Here is a 21,471-nt window from a genome sequence, read left to right as displayed (position 1 = left end):
GCAGTTGTGGGAAGCCCCCAGGGATTGGAGAAAAAAGGGATTAAGGCCCCAGGGACACCTTATTGCACCCTGTCGATACTTAGAAAGACTTTTTACCATGTCCTGGTACAGGTTGTCCAGAGAAGCTGTGCTTGGCTCCATTACAGTGTTCAAATTCATCCTTCATTTTGGATGTTTTGTGAACGTGCAAAAACCTTAGCTCGGTGTTTTTGTAAAATCTCAAGGATTTCTTCAAAGTGAAAGTGAGTGTTGTAAATGCGCTCATTTAAAAACAAACTCCATTTTCTTCAAGTTTCTATATAATTGCCTTGTACTTTTCAGTGACACATCTTGTTGTTCAAATTTCTGAATTTAAACAGAAAAATGATTTGCATTCTGGCTTAAGCTTTAAAAAAAGTGATTGAGCAACTACTCTGTAGAAACTGAGAATTTGAAACTACATTTTTTCCCCCTTCCATCTGTTTGGAAATTTATTTTCATGCCATTACATCATTTAAACTGTACATGAGGAATTAGTGCAAGTGATTCCTATGTGATTCTGCTTTTTGTTGCTGGTATTTTGTACTCTTTGACCATTGTCTTGTTTGGTTGCTCAGGGTGATGTCTTTGTTGTCATCTATTTCTGACAGGCATTGGGTAACCAATGATATTACTAAACTATATTACTATTTTGTTAATACTGTGGACTCAAATGGTGAAAAAACAATGTCACAGGAGTTCACAAGAAAGAGAATAAATGCTGTAAAATGAAAATTTAGTAGATTTCAGCACAACATGTTTTCCTCAGTGTTCAGAAAGGGAGCTGTTAGAGATTCTAGTTAGACTTGTTGGTCACAGAATTTAATTTTTTTAATTAGCTACCTCAGATCATAAATCATTGAACTGAGGACATTGAACTCTCTGACATTTTCTTTGTAGGCTACAGAAAGTGAGATGGGAGATGTTGATTTAACGGGTCTTCCGGAAGCTCCTGTAGACTCTGAAGATGAAGAAGAGGAGGAGGATGAAGACATTGACAGAACTTCTGATCCACTTCTGGGGCGAGATGTTGTCCGAGAGTGCCTTGAGAAGGAGCCTGCAGATAAAACTGATGATGACATTGGTGAGGAGGAAAAATACAGTAGTAAAATTTACATAGGGCTACTTCATATAACATCTGTAAGAGAAACATAACCAAAAACTGTTTAATGAGTTAATGTTCAATGTATATCTTAATAATTGAATGATGTCTCACTTTGCTCTCTTGATACTCTTAATTGATGTCTTCTCTTGCTATCTGAGAGAGTGTTTGTTCTGAGAATCCAAGTATTTTGAACAACAGTCTTTGTAATACTCGAGGTGTGATGTTTTACAGTCATTGTATGCACTGATGTAATGGGACATGTAGCAAGGTAATTCTGACTGCCTGAAAGTGTTGAAGTAGTTATTAAATAGCAAAGAGAACATACTATTACTGAGTATAGGTATACTTAACTGTAAGCTGCAAAACAGTTAAAATGAAGATAATTTACTGCAGTGTTTAACTAGAAATTGGCATGAATTTCAATAGCAAAATTTGCTTTCTGCTGTACTTCAGATTGCGTCTCTGAACACTGGAAAATCATTTCATGCTCCTGTCTAGCTTATAATTACTGTACCTAGGGGTATTTTTAATTTTTCTAAATGTTTGAAGCTGAAGTGCTTTTACTGTTAGCTAGACTGCTGCCCTGAGAGTCAATCAGAACACCAGCGAGGCTGTGGAGCTGTTCTGGCTCTTGATGACAAAGTGCACACTGGGCTCTTTTTAGCCACAGGCACTAATGGGAAGTGTAACACCCCTGAACAATTTTCAAATGAATTTAACTAACATTTAATACACTCGTGGAGAGTAAGGAATCCAAGGAAACCCTGGGCCTTGCAGTCATCATACCAATGTTTCCTTTGTCCAACAGAACAATTATTGGAATTCATGCATCAACTCCCTGCCTTTGCCAACATGACCATGTCTGTGAGGAGAGAGCTGTGCTCAGTGATGATATTTGAAGTCGTGGAGCAAGCAGGAGCCATCATACTTGAGGATGGCCAGGAAGTAAGTCCCTGCTGCCAGAGGAGGTGTGAAATCAGTAGCCAGGCTCCAGCATAGGTGCCCTGAGTCACTACCCTGAAATCTCTCTTCCTGCTTGGATCAAGACATCTGGAATGGCACTTGCTGTTCATTCCTCCCAGAAGGGGTGAGGTAGACTCATCTCTGGCAGTGACTAAATGGGTACCCAGGGAAGGAATGTTCATTCTCACTAAATGGTACAAATATATCATGGCAATTAGCCTACTTATTAAGAAAGCAATCTATTAATCAGTATTTCTCCCTTCAGAATCAGTTCTGAAGTAAATGAAGAAAGCTGAAAAGCATTCCTGTTTCCATCTCTTACATCTCACTGCCTTACAGTGCAGTGTTGGTGAATTAAACGTTGCAGAGATGTGCTGATAACAAACTGGAGGCTACAAGAATGAGCCTTTCTGAGATAAGAGCTTGCAAAAGTTGTTGAATTAGCTTCACTTTTTAAATTTTTTTTTTTCTTTCTCTAGCTTGATTCTTGGTATGTTATTTTAAATGGCACAGTAGAAATCACCTATCCTGATGGGAAGAGTGAGAGTCTCTGTATGGGAAATAGTTTTGGGATTACTCCCTCACTGGACAAACAGTACATGAATGGAGTGGTCAGAACCAAAGTAGATGATTGTCAGGTAAGATTGCAATTCTGTATAACTATATCTTATTTTTAAGCATCTAATAAAAGAAAACAGATTGGAACAGGTCCAGAGGAGGCTACAAAGGTGCTCTGGGGTGCACAGCCCCTCTGCTGTGGAGAGAGACTGGGAGAGTTGGGGTTGTTCAGCCTGGAGATTGGGGGACACATTCATATTTTAGATACTTTAATCACTGTTATCCCTGGGGACAGTTTGTGTGTATAGCCCAGCAAGACTACTGGAGGATTCTGAACCATGTAGAAAAAAACACTCACAAAGTGGAGGAAGAAGGAGAAATTGTGATGGTAAAGGAGCACAGGGAGCTGGATCGCAGTGGAACCAGGAAAGGACACATAGTTATCAAGGTACATTTCTTTCTATGCTTTCCATTAATCTATTCAACTTTTATTTACTAGTAAGTAAATTTGAATCTAGTATACATATTCAGTTTTGTCTGTGTCAGCTCAAAAAACTTGATTGGAAGGAATGTGTATTATATTCCAACTTTACTTTCATTTCCCCTTTAATGAAGTTACATACGTTGTAAGCTGCTCAACACATACATTGAGTTTTGTGTTGGGAGCACTCTTTGGGGTATTTATGGCCATTTTTTTGTAATCTGAAAGAGGAACTTAAAATTCTTACAAAAAATTAAAATTAAGGGAAGTTACTAATTGTTTTAGCCAGGTGTTACCTTTGCAAAATATCAGGGCTGAGGGAAGCAGGAGGATTTGATTTAAACATGTTGGTGCATTTTCTCCTGTTTGGCCATAACTGAAAACTTTCTGATGGGATTATACTGGTCATGTGGGTTTGTGTTGAATTCCTCTTTAGGGAGAGGTAGTGGTGAGAGATACCAGTTATTTTTTGATTTGCTTTTTTTAAGGCAACACCTGAGAGACTCATCATGCACTTAATAGAGGAACATTCTATTGTGGATCCAACCTACATCGAAGATTTTCTTTTAACATACAGAACATTTCTAACAAGTCCCTTGGAAGTTGGAAATAAACTCTTGGAATGGTTCACAGTGGACAGCCTCAGGGATAAGGTTGGTTGCAGTCAAAGACATTAATATTTCTGGTTAAAATATATTTAAATTGATCCCTTTTTGTATTGCTGATAAGCTAAGATAAATAAAACTAGGTTCCACTCTATTTAACTGTGTGCTCATTCATGAGAAACCTTGATAGTCTGGAACTTGTGCCAATTTATTGATTCTTAGCCAATGTTTTCATGTGTTCTAGCCTTGAGCTGAGGAAGTCCAACATACTGTCAAAACACTGGATGTTTTGTATAGGAAGTTGTGCAGGGTCTGCTGTGGTTGCTGCTTCTCTTCTTACCTCTTCCCATGCTTTTCAATTTGGCAGCTACTGGTTTTTAATAAAAGAAAAGATAGAGAGAAGTGTGTCATCAAACAAAAGTAGAAATAGTACAACTTTGGAAGGGAAACTGCTATAGACTAAGTTTTTTTTTTTAATATGGGTGGATAATACAGTTGTGAGACTGGCTGTCATGAATAGTGGTGACTCTGTAGCACCAACAGAAGCAATCTGAAGACTTAAATAAAATTTCTTAAAAGAAAGCTTTTTATTATCACAACTAGAACTTCCTTTAAAGAAATCATTAGGATGCTTTAAATGGTGATTTTCATCAGCAGTGTCAGGAAGGCTTAGCTGAAGATGGATTTTATGCACCAGTGGGTACTGGGTGAGGTTGCCAGTATTTTTTAGGTATAAAAATATTGGGTTTTTAAATTTTTCATTTGCTTCCCCAAATAAAGGGAAAAAGAAGATGATTTCAAGTGTAAATGTCTTTTTCCTGTCAGATACAGTAATCTGTTTTACCATGTCCAAGTATTCCTCTGTGTTTATAGATTAAAGCTTATAGGAAAAGACCCATGGGTACCTTTATATGTATATGTATATACATAGTTTATTTTGTTTTTACAGGTTACCAGGGTAGTGTTACTGTGGGTGAACAATCATTTTAATGACTTTGAAGGAGATCCTGCCATGACTCGATTCCTGGAAGAATTTGAAAAGAACTTGGAAGATACGGTAGGAGCAAAAAGAATGAATGTCACATTTTCTAGTGTTACTAGAATATTTCAGTTTTTGTGTGTTACCAGTGCCTAACAGCTGTAGTCTCCAAGTGTAACAGTTAACAGGTGGCTTTTAACATGGGACATATTTGTTCTTAAATATAAATTAGATATAAAGACCACATAAAGTAATACCTATGGCACTCACTTGGGAGTTTTTGCATTTCTGCAAAAGAGGACAAGGTTTATTTAGTAAGATCTGAAAATCTCATATCAAAAATCTGTTTTCTGGCACTTGGGGTATTTTTCATAACTGTTTTTCCATTCCTGATAGAAGAAACATTGCAGTGCATTTTGTGTCTTCTGTGTTACAGAAAATGAAAGGCCATCTCAGATTGCTGAATATTGCCTGTGCTGCCAAAGCAAAATGGAGACAAATCACCCTGCAAAAACCTTCCAGAGATTCTCCCCTGTTTTTCAGCCTTCTTGGAGGCAGTGACAAAGGGTTTGGCATTTTTGTAGAGACTGTGGAGATAGGCAGCAAAGCAGCAGAAGCTGGACTTAAGCGTGGTGATCAGGTAAAAACAAATAAGTAATTTAAAATATTCTGCTTCACTCACCTCTTGGTTGTTCTCAACAGAAATCTTGTGCTGTGTACTAAAACCAAACCACTGGAAAGTGTGGGAATGCCACAGCTCAGCTTCCATTTCTGTTTGTTAAATGGGTTTCTGTTAAATAGTTTTCAAAATATGTAAAATATTTAAATATTCCAAAAACAGCATAGGAGGAGAAATCAAGTTATGGTTATTATTTGAAACTTTCTGATTGGAGATATGGTTACATTGAAACAATCAGATTGTTTTGTGGGATGGATTCTTATCTGATGTGTTTGATCCCAGCTCACTGAGGCAGAGCACACTCAGTGAAAATCCACCTTTGAAGTGATATCTGTGGCTTACGATGCACCATTTCTGATTAACTGCAAGAATGTCATGTTATCATAGAAAATAAATTTATTTAAAGCATTTTTCAAGTAAAAATGGAAGTCCTGACCTATTTACAGGATATAACTTCTCTGACATGATGAAAATAGTTATTTTACACGGAATGTTTTCATTCTGTAGCTGCTGTAAAGATTATATGGTACTTCCTGGGAAGTTCTTACTGTGCCTGTATTATCACCTTTGTATTTGTAACTCTGTCAGATATATGTTCTCCTAATAGTCCTGATTTTTATTTCTTAAAGATAATGGAAGTAAATGGACAGAATTTTGAGAACATTACCTTTGTAAAAGCTCTGGAAATCTTAAAGAATAACACACATCTCTCCATTACTGTAAAAACAAACATTTTTGGTGAGTAGACTGTATGTATTATATATATTTATGTGTGAAAGAAAAACTCCACTCCTTCTGGCTTTATGAGTGCAATAGGATTCCACCTTTTTTTTCCACCTCGCTCTTGAGGTGGGAAGTTGTGCAGAAGTCCCCTCATTGTGCCTCTGATTGCTTGGATAAGTTGTCTTGTGCCAAGGGCTGCATGTTGAGTGGCACAGAGCCAGCACAGGCAGCTCTTCAACTCCCTGAGAAATCCTCAGATGACTCTTTAAGCTGATTTCATGTCCCTCCATGCAGTGGGGCTGAAACAAAGCCAGGGGATCTGGACCACAATATTTTTGCCAAGAAACAGCAAAAATGTAAGACTGGGATTTTGTGAAACTTTCTTTAAGGGCTGTAAGAATGAGAAGATAAATTACCTTTGTAATTGAAAAGGGGATATAAAAAGTGGTATGGCATATAAATGCTGGCTTTTAATTGATCATGAATATAAACACCTAAATACCTCTTTAAAATCTCAGTCAAATCATCTGTTCTTTTTCCATAATCTTGTTCAGGCAACAGAATAACAAAAGCTACAGAAAGAAGGAGACTGTGCCCAGGATAGCTCCTTCCTGCATAGTTGTATCCATATTTTCTGATGGTTTTCTTCTCCTGTTTCCTTCTCCCAGTTACCTGCCCTTGCTCACTATTGATTTTCTTTCATTATTATACTGTGTTGATCACTGTGCAGCTAAAAAGGTTCAAGGCCTCAGCAGTTGCTTATTAGCATAATGCAGAAAAAGCTTGAAGCAACCAGAGTCACCAGTGGTCCAAACTGAGTGAAATGAAATAAAATGAAGCATCACTAGAACTGAGACAGGGATAAGTTGTTAATTTGTGTTATAAATGTGAGCAACATACACTTGCAAGTGGGTTCTAATCTCCTCCTGCTAGCTGATACAATTTCAAGGTGATTTCTCTGATAAATTTTAATGAATTAATATCTTGAAGCTTTTTTCAACAGCGATACCTATTATCCTGACTTCCTAATTGAGTGTTAAATGTCTGGTACTGACTATGAGCAATTCCTGTTGTTCTATTCAAATCTATACTGGGAAAGCTTCTAGCCTTGGCTTTTATTATACAACAGAAATGTACCATTTAATTGGACTTTCTGTACAGAAAATTTTAGTTGCCTTCTACATAGGGACAATCTGAGTAATTTGCTTTGAGTTCTACATTCTTCCAGTATGACCATTTTTTCAACAGAAAATACTGAATTTCTGACTTGATAGGTTATCAAAAGATTTTAAAAGCATCTTTAAAGAAGTAATTGATGTTGACAAGACAATTTGAACTTTTTTTTCACCTTATATATGTGGAAAGAAACAGAACAGACCCCTATAATTTCCATGGAATTCCAGCTTTGAGAATATCAGTGTGGGTTATACACTAGCTTAGTTTCATAAATGTAATAGGAAATCTGATGGAGCTTCTGTTCAGTAGTGCTAGTAGAGGCAAAGACAGTTTGGGAAAATATCAGTCTGTCTTGCAGTTACTCTTGAAAAAGCATGTGCACTCCTTTATCTAAAAGATGCAAACAAAAAAGCCAATAAATGCATGGTGCATATTGCCCTGGCTGCAATGTTTCCTTATTCTCTCTCTGGGATGTGAGAAGCAAAAAGTTGGAGGGGAAAAGAATATTTCAATGTTAAGTTCTGAATGTGCGAATGTTACTCATAACAACTCTCTTCTCTTACAGTGTTTAAGGAGCTGCTCTGCAGGATAGGACAGGAGAAGAATGGAATCCCACATATTCCAAAAATTGCAGAAAAGAAAAACAACCGTTACTCTATCCCAGATATGCCTGGAGATGTGGAACAGATGTTTCCCCGTGAAAAAGGAAACAAGAAAATGAAAGCAAACACTGTATCTGGTGGGAGAAACAGAATCAGGAAAATTTTAGACAAGACCCGTTTCAGCATCTTGCCTCCAAAACTGTTCAGGTTTGTCAGACTCTTTTGCCAAAAAGTAATTGTTCCTGATTAGGTTGTGATACTTTAATCATAGAATGGTTGGAAAGGGATTGAGTTGAGAAGGAACTTAAATATCTTAAAGATTATCCCATTCCAGACCCTCCCATGGGCAGGGACACCTTCCACTATCCCAGGTTGCTCCCAGCCCCATCCAACCTGGCCTTGGACACTTCCAGGGATGGGGCAGCCGCAGCTTCTCTGGGTGACCTCTGCCAGGGCCTTACCACCCTCACAGGGAGGAATTTCTCCCTAACCTCTACCTAAAACCTACCCTATTAATTCTCAGGCCATTAAGAAATACCAATTGCTTAGTCATTATGTCCATGTTCCTTATGCTTTTAAAAAGTCATGGCACCTGCCCCAAGAATGCAGAACAAGACCAAAATATCTTTTCTCTCCCCATGAACACTTTCAAATCTTTATCCCCATCTTGTTTTGAAAGCCTGTCTACAGCATGTAGTTAAAACAGCTGAGCACCATTATTTTTCTTAGTTTCATTCATGCCAAGGTGAGAAGGAGGAGTTTGGTGCAGGTAACTGAAGCAGCTCTGTTTTGCAGCGACGGCAGCGTGAGCCAGTCCCAGGACGACAGCATCGTGGGGACGCGGCAGTGCCGCCACAGCCTGGCCATCATGCCCATCCCTGGCACCCTTTCCTCCAGCAGCCCTGACCTGCTGCAGCCCACAACCAGCATTCTGGATTTCTCTAACCCTTCAGGTAAGTGGCAGCTTGAGGTTGATTTACAGGATGGTTAACAAGGCAGCTGGGTCAGGGGGAATATCGTTCTGTACTCACATCACTGGTGCTGAGTGCAGTTGCCTGGCATTCTTGGCATCCTGTGGGCCTGACAGGGATGAAATTGAAATGTACTGGACATCCACACTGCCTGAGCCTCTCTTGCCTACATTTTTTAGGTCATGTGAGACTTACTTTTTTTTTTAACAAAGAAATGTATTTTGCCACTTCTCAGAGCCTTTAATTTACTTGGCTCTGGTGGAAGAAGATAATCTTTGTTAGCCCCTTTCTCCTTTGCCATCTCTCCTCAGTGCTTTGACTTGTCCATCCTTCTATCTGCCAGTATATATTTCAGGCAGTATTGTGGATAGAATAGGACTGCCATGGTAGCAGCACAGTGATTTTCATGTTTTACAAACATTATATATGCTCAACAGTATGTCTAAAATCCTAAAAAATGTTTTGAGCTATGTGGTCTGGGCTTTTATTGCTGTTGCTTTAGGAATCCAGTTTCTGGGGTGGCTGCAGGAGGCAGTTGTTGCAATATGCAGCTGCCTGTAAACATGTCTGGTCAGAATATTTTTTCCCTATTTTAAGTGTAAGTTCTGTACATAATGACATATTCTGTAAAGTGTTTTGTGACTGTGACTTATGTTGACAAAAATTTGCAGATTTCCCCTTTAAAAGGGATGTGCACAGATATATCCTATCAGGTACTTAAATACCCATAGCAAAAAAATTCCTTTTTTTCTGCAATTCCAGATCCTTGCAGCCTGCATGAGAGCTACATGTTTTTCTAAAACTCATCATTTCATAGTATACAAGTTACTGCTTAATATGAAATGGTGGTAACTAATTCACCTTGGATAGAATCACAGAATGATTTTGGGTTGTAAAGGACCTTTGATGGTCAAATATTCCAAGCCCCCTGCCATGGGCAGGGACATCTTCAGCTGGCTCACTTAGCTTTACTTTAAGCTTGCTATAGCAAATATGCTGCCAGTTTGAATGTCAGAGAAAACCAAATTATTTCTGACAATGTACACTTGATAAGTTTTGTAAGCACCTCAGTCTTGATTTTGTGTTGATACAATTTTTTTCTTTTTCTCCTGTCTGCAGCTGTTGGGTTTTACTGTAAGTATCCTCATGTAAAGCATCCTGCAGACCTTAATATTGCATGGCTTGCCTGTAAATGTAACACTATCAGACATTGCACTGACATAGTTATCACTGTGGGGCATTGGATAGCCGTGTGCTCTGTGATTTTCCTTAAAACAAATCCATAGGTTGCTATACAGGCACAGTGCTGTGCTGAGGCTGAGACCTGCATTTTGTTCCCATTTCTGCCCCCAGCACACTGAATGACTTCTTGGAGGTTCCTCTGCTTCTCTGTGGCCTTGCTTTAAAGGGATGAAGTTGCTTATATCTCTTTCATAGAACTGAAGTTTCAGAGAATAATAGTTTTGAGGTTTAGTTTGTTCTTCTGTTGTACTTCATAACTAAAATTCTGTGCATGCCAACTTGAAATGTGCTTTGTATTGTCAGAATGAGCTGAATAATGCATAAAAAATTTAATTTAATAATTTATGTTTGCCTGCTTAAAAGCAAAGACTGTGAAGACAGAAATGTGCCTGTAATTTTTCCCTTATCTGTCAAAAGTTACATTGTTTTGGTTGCATGGGTTTGGGGTTTTTTTGTTTGTTTGTTGGTTTGGGGGTTTTTTTTACTTTTTTCTCCCCAATTAAATTTCAGTTTTACACCTTCAGTGTGTTCTTGTTTTTAGGTATGTTGATACCAAAGTATAGATGTTTCCCTCTTCCGTTTCTTTATTATCAGTTTTATGACAGGCACTTCTCTAATTATTCAGTATGTCATTTCCAACCCTTTCACTCTGATATAAAGTACAAATACTTCTCCCTTATATTGTCCCTATTCACATATATATTGAACTTTTCATATTCAGCTACAACCCAGCTTCTGATGAGAATGTTCTGATAATGTTTTAGTCATAATCATGAAACTGTTAGAGGAATTAGGTTTCAGTTGGAATTTTTTAGCCCATGTTTTCCTCCATCTTAAAATTTATTTACAACTGTTGGTTGAGCCTTTCTTTTTTCCAATGGGTGGGACCTTTGGTGCTGAATCATAGATTACTTGATTACCTTTTACTTTGAAATTCCTTCTACTTGTGCCCATAACACATATAAATCCTGATGCAAGAAAAAGTAACCCCAAGGTAAATACCCCCAAAGATCTTTGGAGTTGCCTCCTTAAGCAGTGGATTGTGATGGAGGAAAATCAATGTATAGTCAGTGGGGTGAGCAACATCTGAAACTGTGCTCAGAGAGCTGCTGCTGGCAGTGCCTGAAGGACAACCAGGATGCTTCCCTGGGCTGGTTCCCCTTGGGCAGAGGGACACCTGAGCATCACTGGGGCTCAGGGCAGGTCTCAGTCCACAGATTTGGCACTCAAGGACTGGACAAATAGCAGTGAGAGAGGAGAAGGGAAGGTCTGTTTGGGAGGTGTTGCTTTAATGACAGCCCTTCCCTTCTTCACCGGGGATCTCTAATGCAGCAGTTATGGAATATCTGCCTCTGCTGTGGTTTTGGAGACCTTCAGACTCTGAAGGCTGAGGGCTCAGCAGCATCCTCCCACCTTCTCAGCTCTGCAGAAAAGTTGTGAAGTTTTAGTCTTCAGGGAAGGGAAAACTGGGCTTCCTTGTGCTTAAAATTACGGAGCATTTTGACTCCTGACATTTTTTTTTAAAATCAGTTTTATTTAGAAAATCAAACTTTCTGTAATAACTAATAGAGCAAATTATTTGCAATCATCAAGCTGTGAATTAAACACATGTTTCTGTAGATATTTATTTCCTGCTGTAGGCTGCCTCAGATTAAGCTGGTCTCTAATGCATTTATAATACATAAAATGTGCTATAAATAAGCACACCAGCCAAAGAATTAACTGCTGGCAGCAGCTTAGTTCCTTCAGGAGAGAGAGTGAGGGTAAAAGCCCATGGCTAGTTCTAGGAGCAATTAAATCTCCTTTCCTCCTCATATCCTCCCACCCCCAAGCCCATCCATCCGTGCTTGGTGGCTTCCCATCCCTGGGAAGAGTGCCCTGGCACGTGTGTGGACCTGGCTCTCACAGACACGGGAGAGCCAAAGCAGGAATGATGCTGCCAAAGTTTTTAAGACACGCTGTGAAGGAGCAGTGCACAGTCTAGTTACATACCTGCATGTCTTGTGCTTTGATTGGAGTCATGGGATGGTAGAGTAATTGGGTTTTAAAAGAGCAGAGAGAAGAGTCTTCTTTTTTCCTTACAAAGATAAACCCAGAGTATTTTAAATATTTTTTAAATCCAGCATGTTTTTTTTCCCCAGAAGCTGGTTGTTTTTGTTTCCTGATGATCAAATGGGACAGTAAATAATCAGTAATCATAGAATCACAGAGTGGTTTGGCTTGCTATAAGATCATCTAGTTCCACCCCATACCTTCCACTAGACCAAGTGCTCCAAGCCCCATCCAGCCTGGTGTTGAACACCTCCAGGGATGGAGAGTCCACAACCTCTTTGGGCAGCCTGTGCCAGGGCCTCACCCCCTCACAGGGAAGAATTTGTCCCTAACATCCAATTAAACCTGCCCTCCTTCAGCTCAAGCCAATTCCCCCTTGTTCTATCACATGCCCTTGTAAAATATCCAAGTGACCTTGTGTCTTTTCAAGGGAAAAGTACATCACACATTAAAGGTGTTGCGCTCTTTTTTTAGATATTCCAGATCAAGTGATCCGAGTCTTCAAAGCAGATCAGCAGAGCTGTTACATCATCATCAGCAAAGACACTACAGCAAAGGAGGTGGTGAGTCATGCTGTCCACGAGTTCAACCTGACAGGAGCCCCTGAGACCTATTCCCTGTGTGAGGTGTCCGTCAGTCCCGAGGGGGTCATCAAGCAGCGCCGCCTCCCGGACCAGTTCTCCAAGCTGGCGGACAGGATCCAGCTCAACGGACGGTGAATATCCCTGGTTTTGCTTGGATTTTATTTGGCTTTCGGGATTGAAATGTTGCACGTTGGAAAAGACCTCCGTGATAATTAATCCCAACATCAGGGAGAGATTTAATTAAAAATAGATGGTGTCTGTTGGAAACACAAGCAAGTAATTGCCAGTAACTTACACTTCGCTCTCTTCTTTGGATCGCCTTCCTCTTCTGCACTCAAAAATCTCTCCCTAAATTTACAGCGAGCTTGCTTGATGGCAGCTAAATTTAGCAGATCAAGATAATCTATATAGTGGTTTACACTTAGAGAAAAAAGTTATATTTGTTTTGATTCTTCTCACATTTATTTGAGGATTAAAGAGTACAATTAATTCCTTTCTCAGCATCATGCTGCAATGAACTGATACTAACCTGAGATAAATTCTTCCATTTTTAAGTAAACTGTTCTGAATGTTTCTAAAATGTTAAGTGCTTTGGTTTTATCTGATGACTCGATCCATACCAGAAGAAAGTTTATTAAAGTAAAGTATTCTGTAGTTGTCTTTGCTAGGCAACAGAGGGAATTTATGAGTAATAAACTTTTGTGTATCTGAAAGTGATTTACCTGGGACCATAGAATGAATTTTCCAGATATATTTTCATTTCCTGAATACTCTGTGCATCATGCACATATTAGTATGCCACAGTAAATTTATGGAAAAAAACCATGCAAAATTTGTGTGAGAGATGTAGAAATACATTAACAGGAGATGTCTCAGGGCTAGTGTGTTTTTGAAATGCTATTTTCGCTGCTGAATTTACAAATGGAAAAGGTGAGCACTACAGCATATTACAGAGTACAGTGTAAAAATATTAACAAAGAGCTTTTGAAATGTTTGTTTACTTAAGTAATGGTGCTATTTAACATTTACTGAAGTACAAGGTTATGTTGTTCCTTCTTGTCTCTGAAATGCTCACAGTGATTAGTATAGTTCAATGTCTTTGTGTTCACAAACCCTCTGAAGAGCATCTCTGATGTGTTGTTTTTCCTCAATCATTCTTCAGCTATTATCTGAAAAACAACATGGAAACAGAAACCTTGTGCTCAGATGAGGATGCTCAAGAGCTACTCCGAGAGAGCCAGATTTCCCTGCTGCAGCTGAGCACCATCGAGGTGGCCACCCAGCTTTCCATGCGCGACTTTGAGTTGTTCCGCAACATCGAGCCCACGGAGTACATCGACGACCTTTACAAGCTGGACTCCAAAACAGGCAACGCTCACCTGAAACAGTTTGAGGATGTCATAAATCAAGAGACCTTCTGGGTTGCCATGGAAATTTTAGCAGAACCCAACCAGCTCAAAAGAATGAAGATTATTAAGCATTTCATTAAAATTGCTCTCCACTGTCGAGAATGCAAGAACTTCAATTCCATGTTTGCGGTGATAAGGTAAAACACTTCCCATTTCCCAGATCTGATTGGTGCTGTCACAGGCAATTCTGGTAATCCAAGTGAAAGGAAAGAAATGGGAATATCCTGAGCAGACTACAGCTGGAGCTGGGGGGGCTTTTCCAAAGCCAGACTGGTCAGAGGTGGATTGTCACCAGAGTCTCTGCACTGTCACCTCAGCTCTTCAGTCCTGTTACAGTGCTAGGTGTGACAGTCTCACTGGTACCTCACAGGAAAAGAGAAGATGGGCACAGAGCACTGTGTGATTGATGAACTGCAGAAACCTGCCTGAGCACTGTGTCATTTTCTGTGACTTTGGCACCCAATTTCCCTTCTTTTTGTCAGTCACTGTTACTTTTCCAGAGTGCACTGAGTCGTATATGTGATGATGCGATTACTTTATTTCTTCCTTGCATTGTAAGGACTTCCTCAAATCAGTCTTGTTTTGGTTTCATTTTCCTTCTCATTCTTTCCTGTCATCTACTTGCTTCTCTACTTTGTTTTTCCTGTCTTCAGTTTCACATTTAAGCTTTCTCTTCTGATTTATACTGAATGCTGGTGCTTTAACAGCATGAGTTCATCATTTCCTGTATTTGCAATTATCTTACACCCAGCCTTCACTGTAGGAAAAAAAAGACACTGTGATTCATCAGACAAAGATCTGGATTTGTATCCCAGCAGCATTATTGAAAACACCTAACACATAAAATATTTTCTTCCATGTCTAACCAGTTCATCAAATGTATTGGTTGTGGTTAGTCATTAAAGAATTCATGAGTTTCTGTGAAGGGTACTGGACAGTCAGTGAGACTGTGGCTGCTCATTATGTGGGAATACACACATAGATACTGATTCTAATTTTTATATTCTGCTCCCTAATTTTCATGGTTTATTCTAGGTAAGGAAATTACTCTTTCTGCTTCCCATTTAAGTCTAATCAGGCCATGACTAAAGTGTCTTTTTTCTGGGGAAAAAAAAAAGGCAAATAAGTTAGTTTTTGTTTTACTCTTATTTCCAGAAGAATGTTTTTTTGTTAGCATATGGCACAGGGGTTTTCTTTCTTGCCTTGTCCTGCACAGCAGTTTGGTGCCATATGTCTCATGAAATAGGAAGATAACATCTTAATGTAGCGTGGAAAAGAGGAGCTGTGGGCTGGCATATGTTTTTTTCATGTCAGAGAAGGCTTTGTTTGGCATAGCATGGAGAGAAATTTGTCTAAAAAATAAACCAAATACAAAGTAAATTTTTGAAAAAAGTATAAATCTGAGAGTAGCAAATTCAGTGTTAGTGTGGCTCTGGATTTGCTAAGCAATGCTGCAGCACATCCCTTTCCAGTTGTGCAAAGGTGAGGACTTCGCAATTACTGCAGAATTCCTTCAGCATAGGTGGTAACAAATTATGATAGGAGAGTGGATTTAATTTATTAAGTTTTGATTTAATGGCGTGTTTTTGTATCCAAATAATTCTGGATATATTTTTCCTTAGTGGGAATGAGGGCACAGTGACAAGTTTTAGCATATCTGCTGCTTCCAATTCTCAGTCAGTTGCTCATTTACAAATGCTCTTGTTTGAAGCGCTGAAGTCAGAAAATCACAGAATGGTTTGGGTTGGAAGAGACCTTAAAGCTAAACTCATTCCAACCCCGTGCCATGGGCTGGGACACCTTCCACTACACCAGGCTGCTCCAAACCCCAGCCAGCCTGTCCTTGAGCATTTAGGGATGGAGCATCCACAGCCCCTCTGGGCAGCTTGTGCTGGGGTCTCATCACCCTCATAAGGAAGAATTTCTTTCTAAAGTCTTGCCACTTCTGCTTGGGATGAGCTCTGCACTGTTCTCATTTTCTATGCAGTCATTGGTTCACCTCATGCATTTTTTACCATTTTTGTTACTGTGGTATACATTTTTACACGATTCTTAAATAGATGCCAGTCCTGTATTACAGAGATAATATTTTGGCAGTAATTTGAAATTTGTACCTTGAGCAGTCATGGTTAAACAGCATAGGGTTATTGTGATGAACTTGTAGCCTGCTATTCACCCAGCTCCACAGTTAACCTTGGGAAAGCTATTTTTAATCCTTAAAAAAACAACCCCCCAGCCCTTCACTTCCTTCTGAAAGGTAACAATTCCACTCACAGCTAATAATGAAACATTTCTGCCTTGCAGTGGGTTAAATCTTGCACCAGTAGCTCGTCTCAGAGGCACTTGGGAAAAGTTACCCAGCAAGTATGAAAAGCACCTCAGAGACCTTCAAGATCTTTTTGATCCATCTCGAAACATGGCAAAATATCGCAACATCCTCAGCAGCCAGAGCATGCAGCCTCCAATTATCCCACTATTCCCTGTTGTCAAGAAAGATATCACATTTCTGCATGAAGGTAATGTCAAACAGAGGGAAAATAAATGAAGCATTGAATGTACTTCAGCCTTTTCTTCAGTGCTCATTGTGTCCACATGTGTCTAACGAAGCTGGCACCAGTAAGATGCTTTTGAGGGATCCTTTGTAGGAGGGAAATAAAACAGAACTGGGAATGCCTAATGGAAGAGACTGGTTCTAGGCAAAAATTAAAAATAAAATGCATATTTTTAATATTTTGAAAGCAATGCTGTAATCCTCCTCAGCTGTCCTGAGGTTTAGGGTGGAAGCGTAGGTGAGTGTGCTGTCTGCTAGCTACATTACTTCAAATGTTTTCTCTTAGAAAAAAGCTTGTAATGTTTCCAGGTTTTTGTTCCATGTTGTGGCATGCACACAGTGCTACACCTCCTACTCTTGCTTTCAACATTTTCAAGGGATTTTGTTTAAATATTTCCATCTTATTCCCATAATACAAAGTCCTGTTTACAACTGGTTGAGGTGAACCATTTCCAACTATGTTTAATTCTTGGTTGTGATGGCTCAGAACTATTTGAACTTTTTTCCTAATGTGAATGTTGTTAATGTCAATTCTGTATTTATATTATTTTAATATTATGCAAGTGAATTTGGGCATGGTTCACTTATTCCTTTTTCCTCCTACTAATACTTGTTACTTTAGAAATGAATTAACAAAAGAATATAGGGTAGTCCAAATGGGTTTGATTCCATCAGTGTTTTGAGAGAACATCCTGTTTTCTTGCTGCTTTGATTAAAAAAAATTTGTTGATTAGGGGATAGGAAAGGGAGAAGTGTAACAAGGGAAGAACTGGAAGCACAGTGGCTGTTCAGAAATATTTATTACTCCTTTTTTTTCCTTATGTGTGTGTGTTTCAATTATGCAGGCAATGATTCTAAAGTGGATGGCCTGGTAAATTTTGAGAAGCTGCGGATGATCGCCAAGGAAATCCGCCAAGTTGTCCGGATGACCTCTGCAAACATGGATCCAGCTGTGATGTTCAGACAAAGGTGTGCAAAGGGAGGGGCCTCAGCACTGAAGGGGTCTCACTGTGGGGGGATCTGGGTCTCTGTGTGCATCAGCACGTTGGTGTTTCATTGTGTACATCATCATTGACATCTACCATCAAACCACACAGCCTTTATCAAATTATGGCAAAGCAGTTGATGCTTCCCAGACCTGCTTTGAATGACTAATAAACCAATTTATTGCCTTTAAAAAGCACAGAAGAATAAGTTTTAATTTTAATGATACATATTTCTGCCAAATAAAATGCTAGTGTCGGTAGAGTTTTGAGAGAGGTATAATATTACAGGGTACAATATTTAGATATGAGAGAGAGATAAAAAGCACCTCTATCACTGATGTATAGATCTGAAATGCTGTTTCAAAACAAAACCCCACTGATAACATATTAAATTCAAATGAAATATTTTTTATTTGTTCTAAGCACAGCTTGTTCCACCTACATAATGTTTGATATGTGCAGGCTTCAGCAGGTGGAGGGTGTTTTCTTGGCTTATTTTTCTTATTTTTTTCTTTTTATCCTGATGCTAAATATCACCAGGCTTGGTGTTAACAAAGTGCAGAATAAAAACAACATAACTCTTAATCTGCTGCTGATTAGCTCCAGATATTATTTAGTGGAAATGAATTATTTCCTGCATCTGTTTTCTCCCCACTGGCTGAACTGAGAGCATCAGTGGCTCTGATGTTGTGTCCGTACAGGGTCCTGACCCTGCAGGTGTCTGTGAGATGGGTGGTGGCCTCTCTCCTTGCACTGTCTGCCTCAAACTGATGGGCCAGACAAGCCCCCTCAGGGAGTTGGGTCATGGCTGAGCAGCCACATGGCTCTGACTTCAGAAAAAGGCAAAATTCTCTGCTGAGCTGCCCGTACCTGTGTGCACCCAGCAGAGCAGAGCTCTCGGAGCACCCTGGAGGGAGCAGTGCAGGTAGGAGACACAGGGCACAGTTTTTGGGTGAAGTGTGCTTCATGCACCCAAAATTGCAGTCTCCTGTGCAGCTGTGATTCTCTCTGATGTGTGAGTTCAGTTACATCTGTGCAGTGGAAGAAATCGGGCATGCAAGGATAGGGAGCCTCTATAGGAGCACAGAGATTTGGTTCTCTGTGGTGTTCCAGTGGTCAGGATTCACAGAGGATCATCAGTTCTGTCTGGTTTTTGTTTGCAAGGCTAGCTATCAGGAAAGATGTTTCTCTTTTTCAAGCATTTAAAGGCAGCCTGGATTGGGCTCTGAGCAGCCTGGTCTAGTGGAAGGTGTATAGGGAGATGTAAGGGGATGAACATTGGGGTCCCTCCCAAACTGTTCTGTGACTCTAAAAATGGCCCAGTCTGAGCCAAAAATAACAGATCCTTGTTAATGTTACTTTGATTCACAGGGGAGATTCACTTTTATACAGTTGGATAGAAATTAGCAAGATTTCATTTTTAGTATAAAATTAAAAAGTCAGTTACTGAGAAGTCGTCATTGCTTTTCAGAAACTTTGGCATTCACAGCTGAAATTAGTCTATAAATAACCTCCCTGATGGCCCATGCACTTCCTAAGACCTCATGAAGTCTAATCATTAAATAAATTTAATAGTAAATAGTTACCTTTAGTATGTTTTTCAGAATTTCAGAGCACATTTTAATGACTGTAATTTAAATTACACACACTGCCATAAATTGCTTAGGCATCCAATATTAAAGATAGTGCCAAAGATTAAAAGAAAATAATTCCATGTTTTCATGTAATTTATATTAATTTTCATTGTATCTCATGTTTGATCTCTCAGTTTGTGTTATGAAGCATCAAATAAATGCTTTTGAAGATAAAAAATCAACAAGAATAGTCTGTATTAGTGGTAACATGAGACTTACTCACAAGTTCATTACAAATTACTGAGAGCATCTAGACTTTCAAGGTGTATTTGGCAACTGGCTTGTTTTCCAGACAACAGTCAAGAGAAAACAACACAATAAACTTGAATATTGATAGTGATGATTTCTCATACACTTTCAACAGGCAAAGAATAAATTATTTTTATCCCATTTTCTGCAATATGAATGAGTTCCACTCGGTCAAATTTGAATTTGACTTACAGGAAAATAAATTAATGCAAGTTTGAATTTTTCAATTCATAGGTTAAACAAAAAACTGATAGATATCAAAGTATTTGTCAAGTCTTGCCCCTGCATTTCATGAAAACATTGTGTTATTGTTTGAGAAGAATTTGGCTGTATAGAGATTTTTCTTTTCTGTTCTTTCCTGTCTACATCTTTCTTCCTGACTCTCAACTGTTTTATTTTTTTCCTGTGCTTTTCTGTTCAAATACATGCTTCAATGTATATGGCTCTTGCTTACAGGAAGAAGAGGTGGAGAAGTTTGGGGTAAGTGTAGAGCTGAATGCAAATAAGATAAATAAAGATTATGCAACTCTTAACATACTGCATCCTCCTCGTTAGTGCATGCATCTGAAATACAGCATGCATTTTATTAACCCTGCAATACATGTTTTTTTGAAAACAGGAGTGAGGGGTTACAGCCAACATGCAGCTATAAGAATTCTGAGTTGCTTTTGTGTAGTAAATAAGTTGTTTGAGTTTTGGCTTTGTGCATTAAAAAACCTTGCTGTGCAGTTATATTGGAAGGCAAACTATTGTGGGAAGTAAATGAAATAAGTAACTTGCCTTTTAATGTGTTACTGGAAAGATGAAGCCATTCGGCATTTTCAACTATAAAGACACTTTGAATTGTGGTAATGATGTAGTAATTTCCTCCCTGAGGTTTATCTTCAGGCAACCTTCAAAGTATTTATTTTTAGCATATGTTTAAAATGTATCTCACATTTCCTGCACCACAATCCTCATTGATCCTCCTGGGAGTATTGGAAGTGACGTCTGGATCACAGAATGGCTAAAGATGAGAGTTCTGATGTTGGCCAGGGAAATTCCTGCCTGGCTCAGAGCAGTGATTTTAAGACTGACATTGTAGCCATATTTTATGTGTTGTGTGTTACCTGTGTGCCTTTGCATAGCAGTGATGGGGACAGTGCCAGGACCTGGGCTGGTCATACTGGGCTCAGCAGGTTTGGAGACTGGTCCCTGATGCTGGTGTGGATGCCCTTGGCTGGCAGCATTTGGTGTTCAATAATCAGCTGCTCACAAGGCAGCTCATGGGGAGGAATAGCCAGGACCCATGGAGCCACTGTAATTTCTAACCTCTGGAATTACTGTGAACAAAAGGGAACAAGGAAAAATAATTGTTAAATAGAATTAAATTGCCTTAAAAAGTCAAATCCAGACTTGAAAAAAAATCAGTGTGTGCATAAACAACAAAATATTTCTATCATTTAAAATAAACATAATTTTCTGATCATTGTAGAATAGCTTTGTCCTTATCCATCAAGAGACATGAGTGTCCCCTTGGTTTGAATAGCTGTGAACACTCCATCATGCTTTTTGCTGCTCCTTGTCTCCAATAACAATACTTTTTTATTTAATTAAGCTATAAATTGCTGAGAGCTTTTAAGCTTCTATTTTCTCTCAGAATGATTTATTTAACATGTCTGAAAATATTGCAGTCAGCTCTTTTCCAGCATTTATTTTCTAAGCTCAGTTTACTTGATTCCTAAGATTTTCTCTAACAACATGTTTCATTCTGACTCCTTTGGCCATTATGGCTCTTCTGTGCCTGACGTTGTTTATTCTGCCACTTGTGAGTCTGTAAACACACAAGATCTTGATAAATGTCTTCATGTAGCTTTAAAAATTTTCATCTGATTATTTTAAAATCCCCACACAAACCCAGCTTT

The 21,471-nt window shown here is 39.0% G+C and overlaps 1 protein-coding gene across 7 annotated transcripts in view; it reads left to right on the top strand.

Moving 5' to 3' along the window:
• RAPGEF6 (Rap guanine nucleotide exchange factor 6) overlaps positions 1–21,471 on the top strand; it is a 121,481-nt gene that overhangs the window by 80,257 nt on the left and 19,753 nt on the right. For 5 of the 7 annotated variants that reach the window (XM_054288199.1, XM_054288196.1, XM_054288198.1 and 2 more), the window contains 15 exons: positions 919–1,102; positions 1,932–2,068; positions 2,566–2,724; positions 2,940–3,092; positions 3,614–3,778; positions 4,680–4,787; positions 5,146–5,349; positions 6,018–6,126; positions 7,853–8,096; positions 8,685–8,842; positions 12,629–12,869; positions 13,901–14,284; positions 16,452–16,663; positions 17,544–17,667; positions 20,024–20,047. In XM_054288199.1, the coding sequence (XP_054144174.1) occupies positions 919–1,102; positions 1,932–2,068; positions 2,566–2,724; positions 2,940–3,092; positions 3,614–3,778; positions 4,680–4,787; positions 5,146–5,349; positions 6,018–6,126; positions 7,853–8,096; positions 8,685–8,842; positions 12,629–12,869; positions 13,901–14,284; positions 16,452–16,663; positions 17,544–17,667; positions 20,024–20,047 (2,606 nt within the window). The remainder of the gene's footprint in view (positions 1–918; positions 1,103–1,931; positions 2,069–2,565; positions 2,725–2,939; positions 3,093–3,613; positions 3,779–4,679; positions 4,788–5,145; positions 5,350–6,017; positions 6,127–7,852; positions 8,097–8,684; positions 8,843–12,628; positions 12,870–13,900; positions 14,285–16,451; positions 16,664–17,543; positions 17,668–20,023; positions 20,048–21,471) is intronic. The other 2 variants (XM_054288197.1, XM_054288195.1) reach the window with 1 other exon arrangement.

Source organism: Melozone crissalis, unplaced genomic scaffold, assembly GCF_028551555.1.
Source record: "Melozone crissalis strain CALT ecotype California unplaced genomic scaffold, PUWL_Pcris_2 ptg000061l_1, whole genome shotgun sequence".
Classification (NCBI taxonomy): Eukaryota; Metazoa; Chordata; class Aves; order Passeriformes; family Passerellidae; genus Melozone; species Melozone crissalis.
Note: the sequence above shows the minus strand (reverse complement) of the source record. Positions and strands in the feature narration are given on the sequence as shown.